This window comes from Typopeltis vanoorti, chromosome 11 (genome assembly GCF_054136105.1).
Source record: "Typopeltis vanoorti isolate ZY-2024b chromosome 11, IOZ_Tvanoo_1.0, whole genome shotgun sequence".
Classification (NCBI taxonomy): Eukaryota; Metazoa; Arthropoda; class Arachnida; order Uropygi; family Thelyphonidae; genus Typopeltis; species Typopeltis vanoorti.
Window position 1 is genome coordinate 64,571,735 of NC_143559.1, and position 19,046 is coordinate 64,590,780.

Below are 19,046 nucleotides of genomic sequence, written 5' to 3' on the forward strand. Positions count from 1 at the left end.
ATTTTAAACCATTTCCCCAAATCATCACCTATTCTAACTGCTGCAACTGCATTCTGATAAACATCTTTTAATATAGCTATTAGTTTTTTTTTTTTTTTTTTTTTTTAAATCAATTCCATAGGATTCCAGAACTGCTAATGTCACTTTCTGGTCAATACTGTCAAACGCTTTCTGAAAATCAACAAAGCAAGTTATATGTTTTTGTTTTTCCTCCTAGATTTCTCTGCTGTTAACCTCATTATCAAAATCTGTTGAATTGTAGTTCTATCCTTCCTAAATTCTGTTTGCTCATCTGCAAGGTATGCTTCCAATTGTGTTCTCAATCTTTCTGTCAATATTTCAATCAATGTGTCAAGTCACCTTGGTCATCACTTTACCAAGGTGACTTATCCTTATCAAGGCAATTGTTCTATAATTTTTACATTCTAGCTTATTTCCTTTCTTCTGTAATGTTACTAATATTGATTTCACCCACTCCTCTTGCATTTTCTCTTCTTTCCATACCATATTACATTGTTGGTGCATTTCTGTAACCATACTTTCACCACCATATTCAATCATTTCTCCAGTAATGTTATCATTACTAGGACTCTTGTGTTTTAGCTGTCCTATTGCTTTTTCTACCTCTTCTCTTAAAATGTCCATATCATGCTCATTACCTGGTGGTGATATTTGCTTCAATTCTTCATCAGTTTCCCAACACTATCTGAATCTAGTTTTTCTTCATATAACTCACTACAGTATCTTGTCCACCACTGTACAATTTTTTCTTTATTCATCAATACTTTGTCTTTTTCATCTTTAATTGTGGTCTGTTTTGGTTGCCACTTTCTATTAATGGTTCTAATCATTTTGTATACCTCCCATATTTTATGCTCTCCATAGTACTGTTCTATATTGTTGCATTAGGCTTCTAACCATTTCATCTTATCCATTCTGACTGCTTTTTTTCACCTCATTAAACTTTCTTCTATATTGCTCTTCTATTAAATATAATATTGATGTTCATTAATTATTTTTTCCACAGAACAGTCTGTCTACCCAAAATATGTCAGATTAATCTGATAAATGCCAGCTAATGAGAAATTTTGTTACTAGAAAAATGTGGGAATAAGGTGATACTTCAAAATTCTACCAATAGGTTCAGAGATACCAGAAATATAAGGGATTGGAACACTGCAGTCTGATGAAGAATTCTGAGGTGTGGGAACATAGGAGTCAATTATCTGCTGGGTTTGATTAGGATTGTAACCATTAATTTCCATTAAAGTTTTGATGGTGAAGTCTTGTTGATACATTGATCTGGCAGATACATTCAAAGTCTACTCATCACATCTCTCAAAAAAATGGTGTTATCAAGTCTTTAATTAATAGAGAACAATGTGTGCCACTCTCCCTCAAGCTTACAAGAACTTCTCACTATCAAAACTATAATGGAATTTAATGGTTATTACAATCCTAATCAAATCCAGTAGATAACTGACTCTTATGTTCCAACACCTCAGGATTCCAATTCCTTATATTTTTGGTATCTCTGAACCTATTGGTAGAATTTTGAAGTATCACCTTATTCCTACATATTTTCTTATTAATAAAATTTCCCATCTGTTTCCAGCAAAAGACAAACTGTCACCTCTATCATTAGCTGGCATTTACCATATACCTCGTGAATATAATCTGACATACTTCGAACAGACTGTTCTGTGGAAAAAAGAAATAATGAACATTAATATTATATTGAATACATGAAACCTCGAAGCCTGGTCTGGCACAATATAGTATTGTCACACAGCATCTGATGGGATGAAGCTTGTCTTCTCAACAGAAGCAGTTTTAAATATGAATGCCTTTTCAAAGAAAGTTGCAAAGCCCTTTTACATCAGTCAAATCTGAATTGGAATGAGTGTCTCTCTCTTCCAAAAGTTTGGGAGATTCACATTTTATGTAGCCATCAAAAATATTTTTAATAGTATTTATTAATATATTAATTTATAGCACACAGCAACAGTTTTTAATTGGTAAACTGTTGTACTACCTTATATTCCTATTTTTTTTTTTTTGATTTGCTTGTTTCTATGCACTGATGATATACTGTTATTTTCGGTACGAAATCTGTAGTTATCATGTAATTTGTTTTTTTATAGTCATGCCACAGGTACCTTTAAAGAATGTACTGCACTGTATCATGCATTACATAACTGCATGTAGAGGGTTTGCTGCAGTAGAAGAATTACTTAGTAGACACAGTGAGGAGGTTGCCACAGTACGAGAATTACTTAGTAGACACAATGAGAGGGTTACCGGATGGAGTGCAAACCTGCGATGGAATTGGCATCACAATATCTTTACCAGATACCTAAGGAATGGATGGCAGTCTGACATGCAAGATAGAGCTTCCCAAAGTAGATAAAAGATCTTAGTCCACATATATTTTGAAGGCATTTAGAAAATTAGTGAATTTGAAAATTCACTCACCACTTGTCTGATCACTTGCCTGTGGCAAATGGATTTCTAGTTATCTGTTTTAACATCAATTCTATGTATGTGACTGTAATTACAGTCACATACATAGAATATTATACAACAATGTATGATTTTCTAAGCCAATTAGTTGCAATTTTTCCAAGGTATAAGAACTTTCACCCAAGAAACTGATAGGTACAAAAAAACAAACAAACAAACAAAAAAAAAACAGATGGTATGCAGCTTCCACAAATCTTTCACCTTTTGTAAGAACACATTTTACATATACACTCCACTGAACAAAATCTCATATTAAACTCCTCTTATTGACAATATCTAGTATAACTGAATTATACAAATTAAGTGGATATTGAATCCAACATTATTTCAAAGCCGAATATAAGAGTTTTGTGCCGAATATATAGAAACTATAAAAGTTTCAGCAGATCCAAGCATATGCAACCTTTCAGAACAGGAACAACTCGTGGCAAAGGTGGAGCAAGTTCTGATCACTTTCCTTAGTATTCTCCATAATGCAAAGCACATCTCCTTGCAGACATGTATGCTGCTATGCATTATGGGAAGGGGTCACTACCCAGACCGGTTTCGACCTTTGTTGAGGTCTCGTCATTGGGAACTAGACCCAAATGTAAAATACCCAGGTTGAAGTGATGCAGAAGCCATTCTTTCCCATATGAATTACCAGAAGGTGTCACATTTTAAAAAAAGGTACCAAGAATTACTGAAATGAAGAGTCAAGAGGCTTCACTTTGGCAATGCAAAATTATACAAATTAAGTGGATATTGAATATATTCAGCTTTGAAATAATGTTGGATTCAATATCCACTTAATTTGTATAATTTTGCATTGCCGAAGTGAAGCCTCTTGGCTCTTTATTTCAGTAGTATAACTGAAAATATACAACTCACTAACAAACATTTAAAAAAAAACAACAAAAAAACTACAAATTAACCTAATATTAACTTAATATTAGTCAGATAAGTCGCTAATGTCGTGAGAGAAGTAGCAGCATTCGAAGAAGGCTCCTGTTTCAGGTAAGTTTTTTGGATTAATTAATTATAAATAAGTACATGTTTATTGGCGAGTTGCTGTAAAATTTGTGTGCTTGCAGTATTATTAGTGTGCGAGCTTTTATGTTTAAGTTTGTTTATGGATTTGTTAAAATTAGAGCTTAATATAGTAGCCGGTGAAGGAAAGATGGCAGCAGCTTTGTCCATTCAGGAATTTAATTTTGATTTTAATCGTTTTGTGAAATGTGAGGTGTGCTATATGTGTTTGTTCGATTATATAAATTGTGGATATTTAAGGTGGATGGAAGGAGGGTTTGTGCAAAGTGCAAGTTGAATGAGGACTTAAGTGCTAATATGTTGATAACTGAAAGTGTTAGTAGTGGGAATGCTGCGAGGAGGATGAGTGCTCGTCTGACAGAAAAGAAGGACACGTAAAAGAGCAGCAAAAATAAAAAAATAAATAAATAAAAGGTTAAAAAAGTTTAGAAAAAGAGAATGAGCAATCTGAGAAACTTAACAATCAATGGTACGAAAGATGAATGTAGTGGAAGTTAAAAAAACAAAGTGCAGTTAAAGGTAAGGGTAAGCAGCACTGACTGCAAACAAGCATGTATATGACTGGCAACAAAATTGAGAGAGTGAAAGAGAGGAAATATGATGCAAGATTTGAAAGTTGAGTTGTTTAAGATGAGGCAAGAGATGAAATGGATGGAATGAAGTTAAGAGAATTTGAGACATGTACGAAAGAGTGAAAATGTTGAAAATGAATACTATTGGTATAAAAGAGGTAACCAAAGGCCCGTGAATGGTGTTGTATGGCTATTCAATTATTAAAGGTGTGCTGGAAGAGAGGATGCAAAAAGTTTGTTTTCCTGGAGGTAGAATGAGTAGTGATTGAGACATTGAATATGAGAAGTAAGCAAGCAAAACAGTTGGTAGTTGTAATAGGAACAAATGACTTGACTGGGAACAAAGAACACATCAGAAATGATATCGGGGGGGGGGGGGGGGGGGGTTGAGAAGGAAGTAAGCATGAAGCATAAGGAGTGGCATGAGCACAGAGAATGAGAAAACAGGTGTGCAAGATAGACAGGGAAACAGTGAGGCTCAGGGTGGGGGGAACACAGCACGAGAAAGGTCGACTGGAGTCGATGCTCCAAGAGGATGTGCTTGCATGTGTAGACAAAAAGGGAATGGGATGACCTGGGATCAAGGGAAAATAGTTGGATATGAAGAAGGTTCTAAGATGAATAAGGAGAAAAAGAAATGGCTCGAGTTAAGCATAGAAAAGTCACATCGAATAAGTGGCATCAGTGGAACTAGCTATAGATTCAGAAATAAGCTGCTGTGTTTGTATGCAAATACTAGAAATGTAAGAAACAAGGCAAATGAAATGATTGCATTAATTGAGTCTATTCACCCAAAAATTGTTGGAATAATTGACGCATGGTTGGATGAGGACGGCATCCTGACAGGAATACAGATGGAAGGGCATGGTGTGTATCATGAGGATAGAAAAGATAAAGAAGGGAGGGAGATGCTACTGATGATAGTTATGTCTATACAAAGTAGAGATGCAAGAGGGGAAATAGTGCCAGTGGTTTTGAGGCAGTAGGATGTGAGATAGAGGTGAATAGAATGAAATAGTTGGATATTGTTATAGACCTGGTAACAGATAGTAGTGACTATGAAATGTACAATCAAATTAGCCAAGCAAATAAGAAAAGGATGATCACATTTTGGACAATTTTAATTATGGCAATATAGACTCAGATGATGAGATAGAAATTGAAAGTAAAGAAAATAAGTTACAGGAGTTTTTTTGAGGGACAACTACCTCAGACAGTATGTAACAGAGGGCACACGAGGACTGAGAGTCTTGGATTTGATCATCTCATTACAGGATGTAATTATAAATGAGCTGTCAAATCACTCTCCAGTTGGTGAGTGACAATTAAGTGATTATATAGGTGGTTGCCAGCAGTGTGAGAACCTCTGAAGAAAGGGTATACAGGTATCCCTTGCTTAACACGGATTTGTTATCACGGCGAAATTAATTGCGGCAATCCATTGATATATGCAGCAAGAGTTTTGATTAACGCACCTTTAAATTTACCACGCAAAATCATGCTCACACCACGAGGCTGCTAGCCTCGTGGTCATCCAAATTCTCTCAATGATCTGTGTGAGAATGTGAAAGTTATTTTTCCCACCAAATACAACATCATTATTACAACCAATGGACATGGGTCATTGTAACTTTCAAAGCCTATTTTCTTAAAAAGACATTCTCAAAAGGCAGTTGAAACAACAACAACGGGTGAAAATCATGCCACGAGGCTGGGAAAATCACAACATCAGGCCACGAGGCTGGGAAAATCACAACATCAGGCCACGAGGTTGAGTGCCAGCCAGTTATTTCGCTGCTAGCATAGGGGTGCATTACAAGCTCCAGTTATTCTGTTGTACGTATTTACAAATTATGTTCTTCGTAAATTTTACAGCCCATTGATCATGTCGAAGAATAAGAGCAATCCCACAACTGGGTCATTAAGTGAAAAAAAAGAAGATGATACAAAACTTGATATAATTAAAAGATTTAAACATGGTGAAAGTAAAAGTAAGATCGGATGCGAATTTGGTTTTAAAGAACCTACAATATGGACTATTTTATCCAAAGCTGATGAGCATTGCAAGCAAGGTAAAGTAGCATCTACATCTGCAAGTATGCAATGCACACGTAACCGGAATGCTATAATGGTTGAAATGGAAGATCTGTTGATTATTTGGATGGAAAACTGGAATCGAAAGAGAATTCCAATTAGTGCCTATAATATCACGGCCAAAGCTCTAAGCCCGTTTTCAAGACTTAAAGAGACTAAATATAAAGAAGACAATTCAAAATTCGCAGCTAGCAAAGGCTGGCTTGAAAATTTTAAATCTAGAGCTGGACTAAAGAATGTTGAAAATAACAGGTGAAGCTGCAAGTGTTGATGAAGATGCTGCATCCACATTTCCAGCTGATCTGCAAAAAATTATCACGATTACCGCCAAATTTTCAATGTAGATGAAACTGGACTCTATTGGAAAAAAATGCCATTTAGAACTTTTATATAAAAAAAAGAAGCAGCGCAGCCTGACTATAAGGTATCAAAAGATCACTTAACTGTTATGCTTGGGGGGAGGGGGGGATGCTAATGGAGATTTTAAATTGAAGCTGCTGCTTGTCTACGAACTCAGAACCCAAGGGCTTTAAAAGGATGTAACAAGAACTCTTTATCTGTAATCTGGCAGGCGAATCAGAAGGCTTGGGTTAACCAAAGCCTATTCGAAGATTGGTTTAAGTCTTATTTTTGCCCAGCAATTGAAACTTATTGCAAGAGAAATAAGTTGGCTTTCAAAGCTCTTTTGCATTTAGATAACGCACCTGGTCATCCAAATTCTCTTAATGATCTGCGTGAGAATGCGCAAGCTTTATTTTTCCCACCAAATATGACATCATTGCTACAACCCATGGACATGGGCATCATTGCAACTTTATAAACCTATTTTCTTAAAAAGACATTTTCAAAGGCATTTCATAAGACAACGGGAGAAAATACAATTACGGTCCACGAATTTTGGAAAAAATTTAACATTAAACACGCAATTGAGAACATTCGTGACTCGTGGGAGCAAGTGTCTTCTAGTTGCATGAAAGTTATTTGGAAAAACCTTCTGCCAGAATGCGCTAATGACTTAGGTTGTTTTCAAAATTCTGTGAACAACGTGGTCAAAGAAATCATTGCAATTGGTGAAAACCTTGGTTTTGATGGCGTTGATGCAGAAGATGTTAAAGAATTACTGGATTCAAATTCAAAAGATTTCAGTAACAACAATCTTCTTGAAATTGAAGAACACAAATATGAAGACAATAAACAAATGGAATGTGAAAATGAGGTTCTAAAGGAAATAACAGTCAAAGAACTGGATGGAATATTTTGCAGTTTAGAATCGCTTAAGCAGCAAGTGATGGATATGGATCCAGATGTTAATCGAAGAATGCTTGTTTGCTGAGGTCTGGAGAGCCATTTTGCTTGTTATCGTAGAATTTATGCCGATAAGAAAAAACTAAAACTGTTCAAACAGCTCTTTATAACTTCTTTTGATTAAAAAAAAAAATTGCAGTAACTAATGTAGGTACAAGTATTTATTAAACATTTACTTTGCATTCATTTTTTATCTTTCCTAAAAGAGTACCATATAAAACGAACTATTAGTACAGTAAATCTATCAGGGACGAATTTTTATTTTTACCATTGATTATTAGATTTGATTAACGCGATTTTGATATACGCAGTAACATTGAGGGATTAATTAACCGTGTTAATCGAGGGACAACTGTATATGTGGAACTACCAGGCTGGCAATTATGAGGTGCTCAGGAGACAGATTGCAGGTGTAGCAAGGAATGAGGAGTTAGCTGGAAAAGAGATCAATGCAGCTTGGGGATATTCAAGAATTATCTAGTGGAAGCAATGTCTAAATGTATTCCAAGGGTAAGAAGGTTAAATAAGGTAGGTGTGAAGTGAAGAGATAAAGCATGTATATAAAAGGTAAAAGGGCATTATGGAGGCAGCATAAGAGAAGTGGTAATAATCAATTCCATGAGGATTACAAAGAACAGGCAAGGAGGGTGACTTGGTTGGTAAGGGTAGCAAAAGTGAAGTATGAGCAGCAATTAGCTAATGAAGCCAAAAAGAATCCTAGGGAGTTCTTTCAATATGTAGCCAGCAAAAATTATGTAAGGATGACATAATCATCCATAAAGAACAACTGCTGCAGAAGATATAGTGTAGATACTTAATAAGCAGTTCATAAAGGTCTTTTATTCTTGTGAATGTGACATCATGGAAAGTTTGAGAGCAGTTGATGAGAGAGACTGACTAAGTAAGCAAATAGGGAATTGAGCAAACCTTATGTTAATAAGGCTGTGGGACTTTAATATATCACCACATATTTTGAAGGAATATGCCAGGGAATTGGTATTTGCCTCGACATATTTTTTTAATGAGTCTTTAACTGGGGCAAGTTCCAAAAGGAGTGCAAGATTGTGCTGCTTCATAAGGGAGGTGATAGAACTCAAGCATCAAATTATAGGCCTATCTATGTTGCGGTTGAAGTGTTGCAGAAGATGGTGAGAACTAGGATCCAGCATTGAATTGACAGCAAAGGTTTTATCTTTGATGGACAGCATGTTTTTACTAAAGGGCAGTCATGTTTTAGTAATCTACTTACTTATTACAATAGGGTGACAGCTTCCTTGGACAGAGGAGAGGGATACACAGTAGTATATTTAGATTTTGCAAAGGCTTTTGATGGATTACCACATGATAAGTTGATAGTCAAACTAGAGAAGATGGGATTGGATATTAGATTAGTGCATTGGATCAGAGACTGACTATCTGATAGGTATCAGCAAGTTATATATGGGAGAAGCAACATCCTGGAAAAGGCAAGTTGCTAGTGATGTGCCTCAGGGATCTGTTTTAGGGCCATTGCTGTTTAACCTATATGTTAATGATATTGGTGACGGTTTGAATGGGGATATTCAGTTGTTTGCAGATGATGCAAAGTTGGGATGAACTATGAAGATTAGAGAAGATGTTGTGGCCTTACACAAGAAGATTTGAATAGATTGAGTGAATGAGGCACAAGAATGGGAATGCCAGTTCAATATGTTCAGTTTTAAAATTTAGGAAACAAAGATGGGATGTATTGTTGGAGGAAATAAGAAATCTTGGGGGTGATAGTGGATAAGGATCTGAAATTGCCAAAATTGTGAGGACAACACAAATTCTGGGAATGAGGTAAAGGACACTGACTTGTAGAAAAAGGAGAGTCTTGTTCCATTGTATAAGACTCGGATTAGGTCACACATGGACTACTATGCACAGATTGTCACCTGGTTTTCAAAAGGATGAAGAGATGTTGGAAAGGTTCCAGAAGCAACTGACTAGAGTAGTTTCTGATCTCTGGAATGTCGAATGAGGAAAGGTTAAGAAGATGCAATTTAGTCTAGTGGATAGGAAGAAGATGGGTGATATGATAGAGACCTACAAGTTAGTAAGGGGTTGCTATAGGATCAATGTTGAAGAGGTTTTATAGAAAATGGTGGGAGATCAGGGGAGAACCAGAAATCATCCCTTGAAGTTGTATAAAGAGGGTGTGAGAAGCAGATTTTTTTGCATGCAGAGTTGTGAATGATTGTAATGCCTTGCCTGAGAAGGTGATGGTGTCTGCAGAGAATTTGAGTGTGTTTAAGGTATGATGAGCTGTGTGCATGACAAAAGGACATCCTAGATGTTGTCTTTGACTCTAGGGGAGAACCAGAAATCATAATAATAATAATTATAATTAATTAATTTTAAAAAAATTAATTTTCTTTCTGCACTATCATACACATCTAGTGACAAAAACCTCAACATTTATTTGAAAGAAAAAAAAAAAAAAAAAAAAAAAAAAACAGGTAAGGTAACTATATTCAATGACAATGTTAAGAGAAAAACATGCCAATTTAAAGAAGTTAACTGATTTTTGCAATCAAAGAGGAAATTAATTTTCCGAGATGATTATCTGGTGTGAAGTCTGAAATCTTAGAAGTTCTACTTAAGAGTGAATTGTATATTGTGCTTGCAAGATAAATGTTTTACATACTGTTGCATTCATGCATACAAAGTACATTAATGAGATTTATAAATGAAGTTTTAGGACACAATATTATGCATATAGGTTTCAGCCTAGGGAAGTAATAATTTTAAGGTAAAATAATCATACAAGAATCTAAAGCAGTGAAACTAAAACTCTCCCTGTAGTATATGTACATGTAACACATAAAATTACTTGTTTTCATCTTTTGAACAGGCAGAGTTCAATTTACATGCAGAATCTTTAGTCACGAGATTGTTGACTGAAAGATTTTGGAGACCAAATCCGTTTGTTTGGCAAGTTTTGCAGAAAACATAATTTTGAGTGGCAAGATTCTTTTCTTCTCTGTACAACTTTGTGGCAACATCATGCTCACCACTGTATTCTATATAGTGAAGTTCGTAATCAAAATGATTCTTTGAACTGTTATAGAAATTTAAATAACTTGGCTGCAGATAAGACTAAAAAGCTGTTATTCTTTAGCTTCAACATATTGAATGGTAGCTTCAACTCAGGAAGATGATGAGAAGGATATTAAATTAGTTCCACCACACCACTAAATGGGAAATTTTAAAATTCATTCATCAAAACACCAATGGGAAACCAATAAAATACTGTTGGGAAAAGGGAGAAAGGAAAGAATTGCAACACAATGCACTGAACCCTAGGTAGATGCTGGGAACAGCATTAAGTATTTAATCAAACATGCATGCAAACAAAAGCGTTCTTGAAAAATAGGTAGAAACAGAGAACTAAGAAGCAGAAAGAAATAAACTGGAAGAGGTTAAAAACATTTAATTACTTAGGCATGTTATATTATGAAGAAACATAACCACAGAATAAATGATAAAATATCTTAATAGAGTTACAGAGATAAGAAGTAAAGGAAAGAGAAAGCTTTAAAAACACAAAGCATGAACTTAGTTCTTATGCTACATAGCTCTGTCCAATTTACTACCAAAATAACATTGACTACTCACCCTCTACTTTGTCGTGTGTCCAATGAACGTCGTGGTGGCAAAGGGTGCCATATTTTTTGAACTTGCTGTTTCCACGAGAATAAGCGTCTTTTTTGCTGCGGGGTGAAAGCCTACAAAAAAGTGATATCAAAACAACAGTCTTAGAATTCATAACTTAACAGAATACTAGTGTAATGCCTTAATGAAATACTTATGATATAATAAACAGAAAACTGCCACATTTTCTTAATTCTACATGACCAAAGTGCTCAGTTAAAGATTCAAGAGATACACCTGAAATAATTCATAATTTAAAAGAAATTAACTGTTCAGAATGAACCTATTTCTAACACAATAAATAAACTGACATTTCTGCTAAGAAATGAGTTTCTATAGCTTGCACATGCAGCTCATGAACACCTTTGCTTTGAGTTGTCCTATAGTATATAACCCTCTCATCTTTTTTGCTTTTGAGTGGGCAATAATTGAAAGAGTTGACAAAATTTATTTCATCAGTGAAGCAAGCATCAACAAGGAATGCATTCACATTTGACATCTAAATCATTATCGAAGAATGTATTCAAACATTCTCTCATTGTTGTCATTAAACTATTTAGAACTAGTATAAAATATCTATTTCTCGCTAATTAGAAGACCTAGTTGATCAAGTGACGGATGTTTGCTGTCTTTGGGAGGAAGAGAAATTTCACTGCCTGTCATCAGAGATCACTACTCCTTGGAGATCTGAAATGGTTTTTAAAAAAATTCAATGTTTGGTCTGTATAGTTTGTTAGCTTATGTACTATATGCTAAGTCTTTATAATGGAATAATTTTCACAGCTATTTTGTAACTCTGATCATGAGTTCTTAAAATGACAGTACTATGAACTCAAGGAGTATCATCCATCTATGCAACCAGTTGCCCCACTAATACTACAATGCTTTTAATTAAATGTACCCAATTATTACAATAACTGCTATAGAACTTTTTATTTATAACTGAAATTTCCTCCTTACATTAATAAAGTTTTTATGTTAAAGTAGTACACAAAAAACACTAATTAAATGAAGAAATTTTAAAATTTTAAATTAAGAAATGCATATTTCTTCATTTAAAATAAAATGGTTAAAATACTTTGACCACTTTTTGTTCAAATTTAGTTATTTCAATTTTTTGTGCTAAAACAAACAGGTTTAAATCATTACCTGAGTCATAGTTTGTAGATCTGCAGGATATTTTGAGATAAAGATAAATGCTTGCCATATATCTACTGAAAAACAGATTTGGCTCTTGAGATTATATCAAGCAACTAAAGCTATAAAAGAGGTGCATCTATAGATTGCACCTAGTTTCTAGCTGGCTTATGTTATATGCCATTAAAGAGCTACATGCTCCTTGCATCTCCCCCCGAGCTCTTCAAGGAAGACCGAGGGGTTTGTCAGATAAATGTGCTGACAGTAAAAAGAAAATATGATTGAGTTCTGATGCCAAAGAACAAGAGAAAAGACTCGTGCCGGCTCGGATGTTGACTGGTCAAACAAGGTGTGCATCTCCAATCGAGCAATCAGCTACTGAAAACAAAGGCAAAAAAATAAAACTCAAGCCTGTAAAGGATGGAATATCAATAGGTACATGGAATATTCATACACTATGGGCAACTGGAAAATTGCAGTTGCTTCAAGAAGAAATACAGATGCGACATCTTGGGTATTTCAGAAATGAGATGGACACTGTCAGGAGAAACAAATGGTGGAAGAGTTCTCTGGTCAGGAAATGAAAGTAAGCATGAAGCAGGTGTAGGTTTCCTGTTAAGTAACAAGGCCTGTCAGGCAATAAGATACAAACTAGCTAGTGAAAGGATAATAGTTGCAAGATTCAGTGACAACCATTTAATATCATGACCATTGAAGTATATGCACCCACTGCAGAGAGTGCAGATGAAGACATCAGCAGTATAGAGACCTACAACTAGGAATTGATGAGGTACCAAAGCAGGATATACTCATCATTGGAGGAGACTGGAATGCAGAGATTGGCAGAAATAACACAGGATGGGAAAAGATTATGGGAAAATTTGGATATGGAAAAAGAAATGAATGCAGAGAGATGCTTCTGGAATATGCCACTGATAACTTGATGATTTGCAATACCAAATTCCAACAAAAAGATCGTCATAAATGGACATGGCACTCCTTTGATGGCAGGCATAGGAATATAATCAACCTGATATTAATAGATCAGAAATGGAGAACATCAGTTCAACAGTGCAGATCATGCCAAGGAGCTGATATTGATTTGTACCACAACTTAGTGATTGCGAATATAAGACTAAAACTTAAACAGAAATGCAAAAGAAAGTTCCAAAAGGCTAGACATCTCAAGACTAAATGAAGACAGGCTAAGAACAGCATATCAAAAGATACTGGAAACTAAGCTTAGACCACAAGAAAAAAAAACAATCTAAATACAAGAGCAGAACGACTGACTACAGTACTAAAAATGCAGTAGAGGAAGTAATTCCTGAAAAAGAGAAGATCAATAAGAAATGGATAACTCAGGAAACCCTGAAATTGGTACAAGAGAAAAGAGAACTGAAACTTAAGAGTATTCAGAGGCAGCAGACCAGTTATACCATCAAAAATGCAATGAAGTGCAGAAAGCAGCAAGACCTGATAAAGCCAAATGGCTGGAGGATCAAAGCAAGACATTGAACAGTGCTATGGAGAACACAAAACTGGAGAGGTCTATAAACTTATAAGAAATGTCAATAGGAAGTGCCAAACAAGATCAGTAGCAGTCAAAGATGAAAAAGTATTGTTGGATAAGACTGAAATCATACATAGATGGACAAGATATTGCAGTGAACTATATAAAAATCAACTAAATAATACTGCAACAGAAGTGATCAAAGAACTAAAAGCAATCTTTCCACCAGCAAAGATCTTCAAAAATGACATCTTGGAAGAGGAGGTGAATAAGGCTATAAAAACATCAAGAGTCCTGGAAATGACAACATAATAGGCAAGATGCTAAAATATGGGGGAGAATTGGTTGTAAAAGAGATGCATAAGCTATGCAATGAAATATGGAGGTCAGGATATGCCCATGAAGAGTGGGAAAAAAAAAAAAAAAAATCAGTCCTGGTTGTGCTTCCCAAGAAAGGCAGCACTTTAGAATGCACCAATTACAGAACTATTGCACTAATGAGTCATCTTGGCAAAATGCTGATGAAAATACTTATAGAACACCTGAAGGGTCATACAGAGGTGCATCTTCCTGAATGGCAAGCTGGATTTCGAAAAGATCGAAGTACTTGCACTAAGACTAATAGCAGAGAAAGCTCAAAGAAAGAACAAAAAGATATATACTGCTGTTTCGTGGACTCCCAGAAAGCATTCGATAATGTTGACCAAAATATAACATGGGCTGTCTTGGAATCCTATGGTGTGGACAATAAATTGATCTGCCTGTTGAAAGATATAAACAGCTAAGCAAAAGCAACAGTCAGGAAAGCAGGTGTGACTGGAGATTGGTTTGCTACTAGTCAAAGCACAAGACAAGGAGGATCCAATATCACCAACCATCTTCATCACACATCTGAGAAAAACACTAGATAAGATCAAAGAAAAAGGTGGAGGCATTACAATAAATGGAATGAGAATAAACTACCTCTGCTTTGTGAAGAAGATGCAGCAAGGCGTGAAAGGACACTACAAACACTATACACAGAAGGAAAAAGATATAGACTAAATGTCAATTTTGAAAAAACTAAAACAATGATATTCAGACAGCAGGAGTTACTGAACAAAGTTACCATTGAAGGATTTCAACTGGAAAATGTGGAACACTTCGCATATCTTGGAAGCCACATGATGCATGACTTGGACCAAAAAAAAAAAAAAAAAATAGCCAGAGCAACAGCTATCTTAAAAGCCATGGACAAAATATGGAAGAACTGAGCTATAAAGATGCACACCAAACTGTGAATTGTGGAAACCTGCATCTTCAGCAGCATGCCCTGTGGATGTAAGGCCTGGGTACTCCTGAGAGAATCTGAAAGGAGGATATTAGCATTCGAGAAGAAGTGCTATAGAAAGATCTTGAGGATAAGCTGGATCCAGAAAGTGAACAATGAGTAAATCTATAGACAAATACAACCAAAATAAAATCTGATACAGAAAATAATCAAAATGAAACTACATCTATTTGGCCATATATGTAGAATAGACAATGAGAGAAATTAAAAACATTGCTGTTTGGAATGATTAAAGGAAAGAACAAAAGAGAATGGAGCGATGACATCATCAAATGGTGCTGAAACTCTATACACAAACTGAGTCATCTTGCCCAAAATAGAATGCAATAGAAGAATCTTATCAAGATGGCATCAGACACCTACAGGCATTGAACCCATGGTTGTTATTGTTATGTTATATACCAATGGTGGTTCAAAATGCAGTTCACACACATCTGACCATGCAAAGTTTTTTTTTTTCCTATCATTATCGATTAACCTTTTTTTTTTTAATTTAATTTTTTCTCATTGATTTCCTTTTCTCACAAATTACAAAGAGGTTATCCTAACAAAATAGAAAGTACAATTTAAATACCCGAATGCAATGAAGATATATTGAATTTCTTTTTAATACAGCATGTTTGTCATAGTGTCACCAAGAAAGCTTCAAAAACAAGACTGTAATTTCTAGCAGTCAGCTTTTTGAAATCTGGTTGGTTCTTACAAACTCAGTTAAGTGTTAGTTGAGAGTGACACTTTGATTTAATCAGCTTCATTGTTGAATACAAAGCCTTACAATTTAGTAATAAATACAGAAATCAATCTCCAGGTACTGTTTCATATTTATTTTCAGGAACATCTACAAAAATTGTTCAGATGAATTAAACCTAAGTTTTAATACTATTATCATGAATCTTCAGTACTCCATTTTAAGAGCCATCATATCCACTGTGACGAGACAGATAGGACAGCAGTGTCCTATAAATTAAAAATGGATTTCCTGAAAGAGGCAGGTTAAGAGCTCTGAGTATTGAATGAGTGAGATCACTTGAAACTTCAACTAGTTTGCTGATAAATTATTTCATGTTCATGAACAAGTTAATAATCTGTCAAGGAAGTTAAGGTAAATGAAGTTCTTGATCTGAAGTCTATTGGGAAGAACTTCACTTCGCTGTGGAAACAAGTGTTGTACATTTAGAAACACTAAACTTACACCTGTTTCCAGTTTGCACATTTAAAAAGCTAAACTTAGGAAGTTTAGCTTTTTAAATGTGCAAACTGGAAACAGGTGTAAGTTTAGTTTTACAGGAGTAAGTTTTTTTAAATGTGCAAACTTGGATATCTGGGCAAGCACGAAAAGATGGCCATCACTCTCTCTCACAACTGAAGATCTACAAGTGGTTCAACTACTTGTAGATCTTCAGTGGTTCTAAAAACTAGCTCCTTTACAAAATTAGTTCCAAAAAACCTAAAATGCTGCTCATGGATAACCACACAAACCAAGCAAAACCAGAACAACTTCTTGAAAGTTTGATCTGCTGATGTTTTTATCTTGGTACATATAACTGAAAATTTTTCAGAACTGCCTATCTTTTCGAATTTAAAATGTTTGGCTGCTAGATGTTCTCTGAATGACATGAAGCTGGAAGGGCAAAATATTTGCTGTTGCTCTTTTAAAGTCTGAACAACCCAGTTTGTCCCATAGCTTGAATCCCACCAGTTTTATGAACTGCTATGCTAAGAGTTACTTTTATGTCAAATCCTCGAGTAGCACCATTAAGTACAATCAGATCTGACAACTCTTTTCACATTTAATTTAGCCTCATACTGAACAATATGTAGTTTACCTTGTGCATATGGTTTTGTCCAAAGCTAGATAAAATTCTGATCAATCAATCAATCTGCAAATTTATAGTTAAGTGAAAATAAAGTAATTTAAAAAATGCATCTTTCCGTCATAATTATGTATAAAAGAATCCCCCCCCCCCCAAAAAAAAAGTTTCTGTTCTCAAGATCCAAAATAGGAAAGGCTTCTGATATTTCAGCTAAAAATCTGCAAAGAATTACAATAAAACAAAGCACCTCAAAAATTATTATATAAATTATTTTTCAGCTACAGAGTCAGCCTCTTCAAAAGGTTGGTAGGTTGGTTTATTGGCACAAGAACAGCAAGGTTACTATTTTAATATTACTACGTGTACTGCAAGATAAATAATGTGTGTAAATTAAGTTAAGCAATACAGAATTTGTATATAAAATTTATAAACAAATATATTTGTAAAAATTAAATCTTCATAAAAAATTAAAAACATCATGGATTTGTCGAGTGTGTCAGGCTGCTTGGACATCTGGGCGAGCACCAAAGCAATGGCAGACAGGCATAATAATACAAGTCTTTAAGAAGGGAGACCAGAAGGATTGCAGAAACTATCGTGGCATCTCTCTCTCTGCTCAGTCTGCCTGGGAAAATGTATGCTAAGTGCTTGGAAAGACTGTGCAGGAGCATAGTTGAGTCAAAGTTCCAGGAAGAACAATGTGGCTTTTGTCCTGGTAGAAGCACAACTGACCAAATCTTCACTTTAAGGCAAGTCTGAGAAATCTTGGGAATATGCCAAGAATGTCTACACGTTTTGTGGACTTGGAGAAAGCATATGACCGGGTTCCTTGGGATAAGCTTTGGCAAGTAGTACAGGACTATGGAGTGGATGGCCAACTATTAGCTGCCATCAAGTCCCTATATGAATGCCCAGAGTTTTGTGTCAGGGTAAACAGCACAAAGTCTGAACCTTTCACAGTCTCTGTTGGCCTCTGCCAAGGGTGTGTTTTGTCACCCCTCCTTTTCATAATATTTATGGACTGGATTGATAGGCACAGCCAAGGCAGTGAGTGTGTTGGAATTGGAAGATGTAGCATTGGACATCTGCTTTTCGCAAATGACCTAGTTCTGCTTAGCTCTTCCACAGATGACCTCCAGCGAACCCTGAATAGGTTTGTAGCTGTTTGTGCAGACACCGGAATGAAGATCAGTGTGGCCAAAACTCAAACATCTGTGGTCCAAGACAACCATCCCAGTGTACTCTACATGTAAGTGGAGTCCTAATGAGACAGGTGGAGAAGTTTAAATACCTTGGGTCCATATTCACGAATGATGGAAAATGGGACGTAGAGCTAGATACTCTAATTGGCTTAGCAAGCTCAATACTGCAGGAGCTTGGCCGTTTGGTAGTATTGAAGCGGGAGTTAAGCCAGAAGGCAAAGCTGGCTGTCTTCAATATAGTCTATGTCCCCATCTTCACCTATGAGATTTGGGTAATGACCGAAAGAATGCAGACACGAATCCAAGTGGCTGAAATGAGGTTCCTTCGAGGAGTGGCAGGACTAACAAGACTCGACAGAGTCAGAAGCTCTGCAATTTGGGAAACCTTCAATACTCAACCGCTGCTTCTCCATGTTGAGAGATCACAGTTACGTTGGTACAGGCACCTGGTCAGAATGCCACAAGAGAGGCTCCCTCAGCAGGCCCTCTTTGCCAAGCCAGAGGGTGGGAGGCCACGTGGAAGGCCAAGGACTTGCTGGATAGATTATATCCAAAACCTTAGGTGGACACATTTGGGAATCCCACCAGAACACCTGAGCTTGGTGGCAGAAGATCGTGACCATTGGAAGTTCCTCTTGCAGCTGTTGCCCCCACAACCCAATTAGGAAAGGTGGGCCTTGAAGATGTATGGATTTTTCTAAGCCTGATAACATCTCCTGAGTGTATATGGTTCAGCTAGATAGGGAAATATTTCATTCCTCTCTCGTGTAAAGTGAGAGAGAGGAATGAAATTCCTCTCTCACGCTCCACCAGAATGTGACCCAAGGGTAAGACATGTGTTACATTGTTCAC

General features: G+C 35.9%; 1 protein-coding gene across 15 annotated transcripts in view; it reads right to left on the reverse strand.

Annotated features, from left to right (window-relative positions):
- smg (sterile alpha motif domain containing protein 4 smaug) overlaps positions 1 to 19,046 on the reverse strand; it is a 392,969-nt gene that overhangs the window by 31,284 nt on the left and 342,639 nt on the right. For all 15 annotated transcript variants that reach the window (XM_090400252.1, XM_090400245.1, XM_090400238.1 and 12 more), the window contains one exon: positions 11,163 to 11,272. In XM_090400252.1, the coding sequence (XP_090256378.1) occupies positions 11,163 to 11,272 (110 nt within the window). The remainder of the gene's footprint in view (positions 1 to 11,162; positions 11,273 to 19,046) is intronic.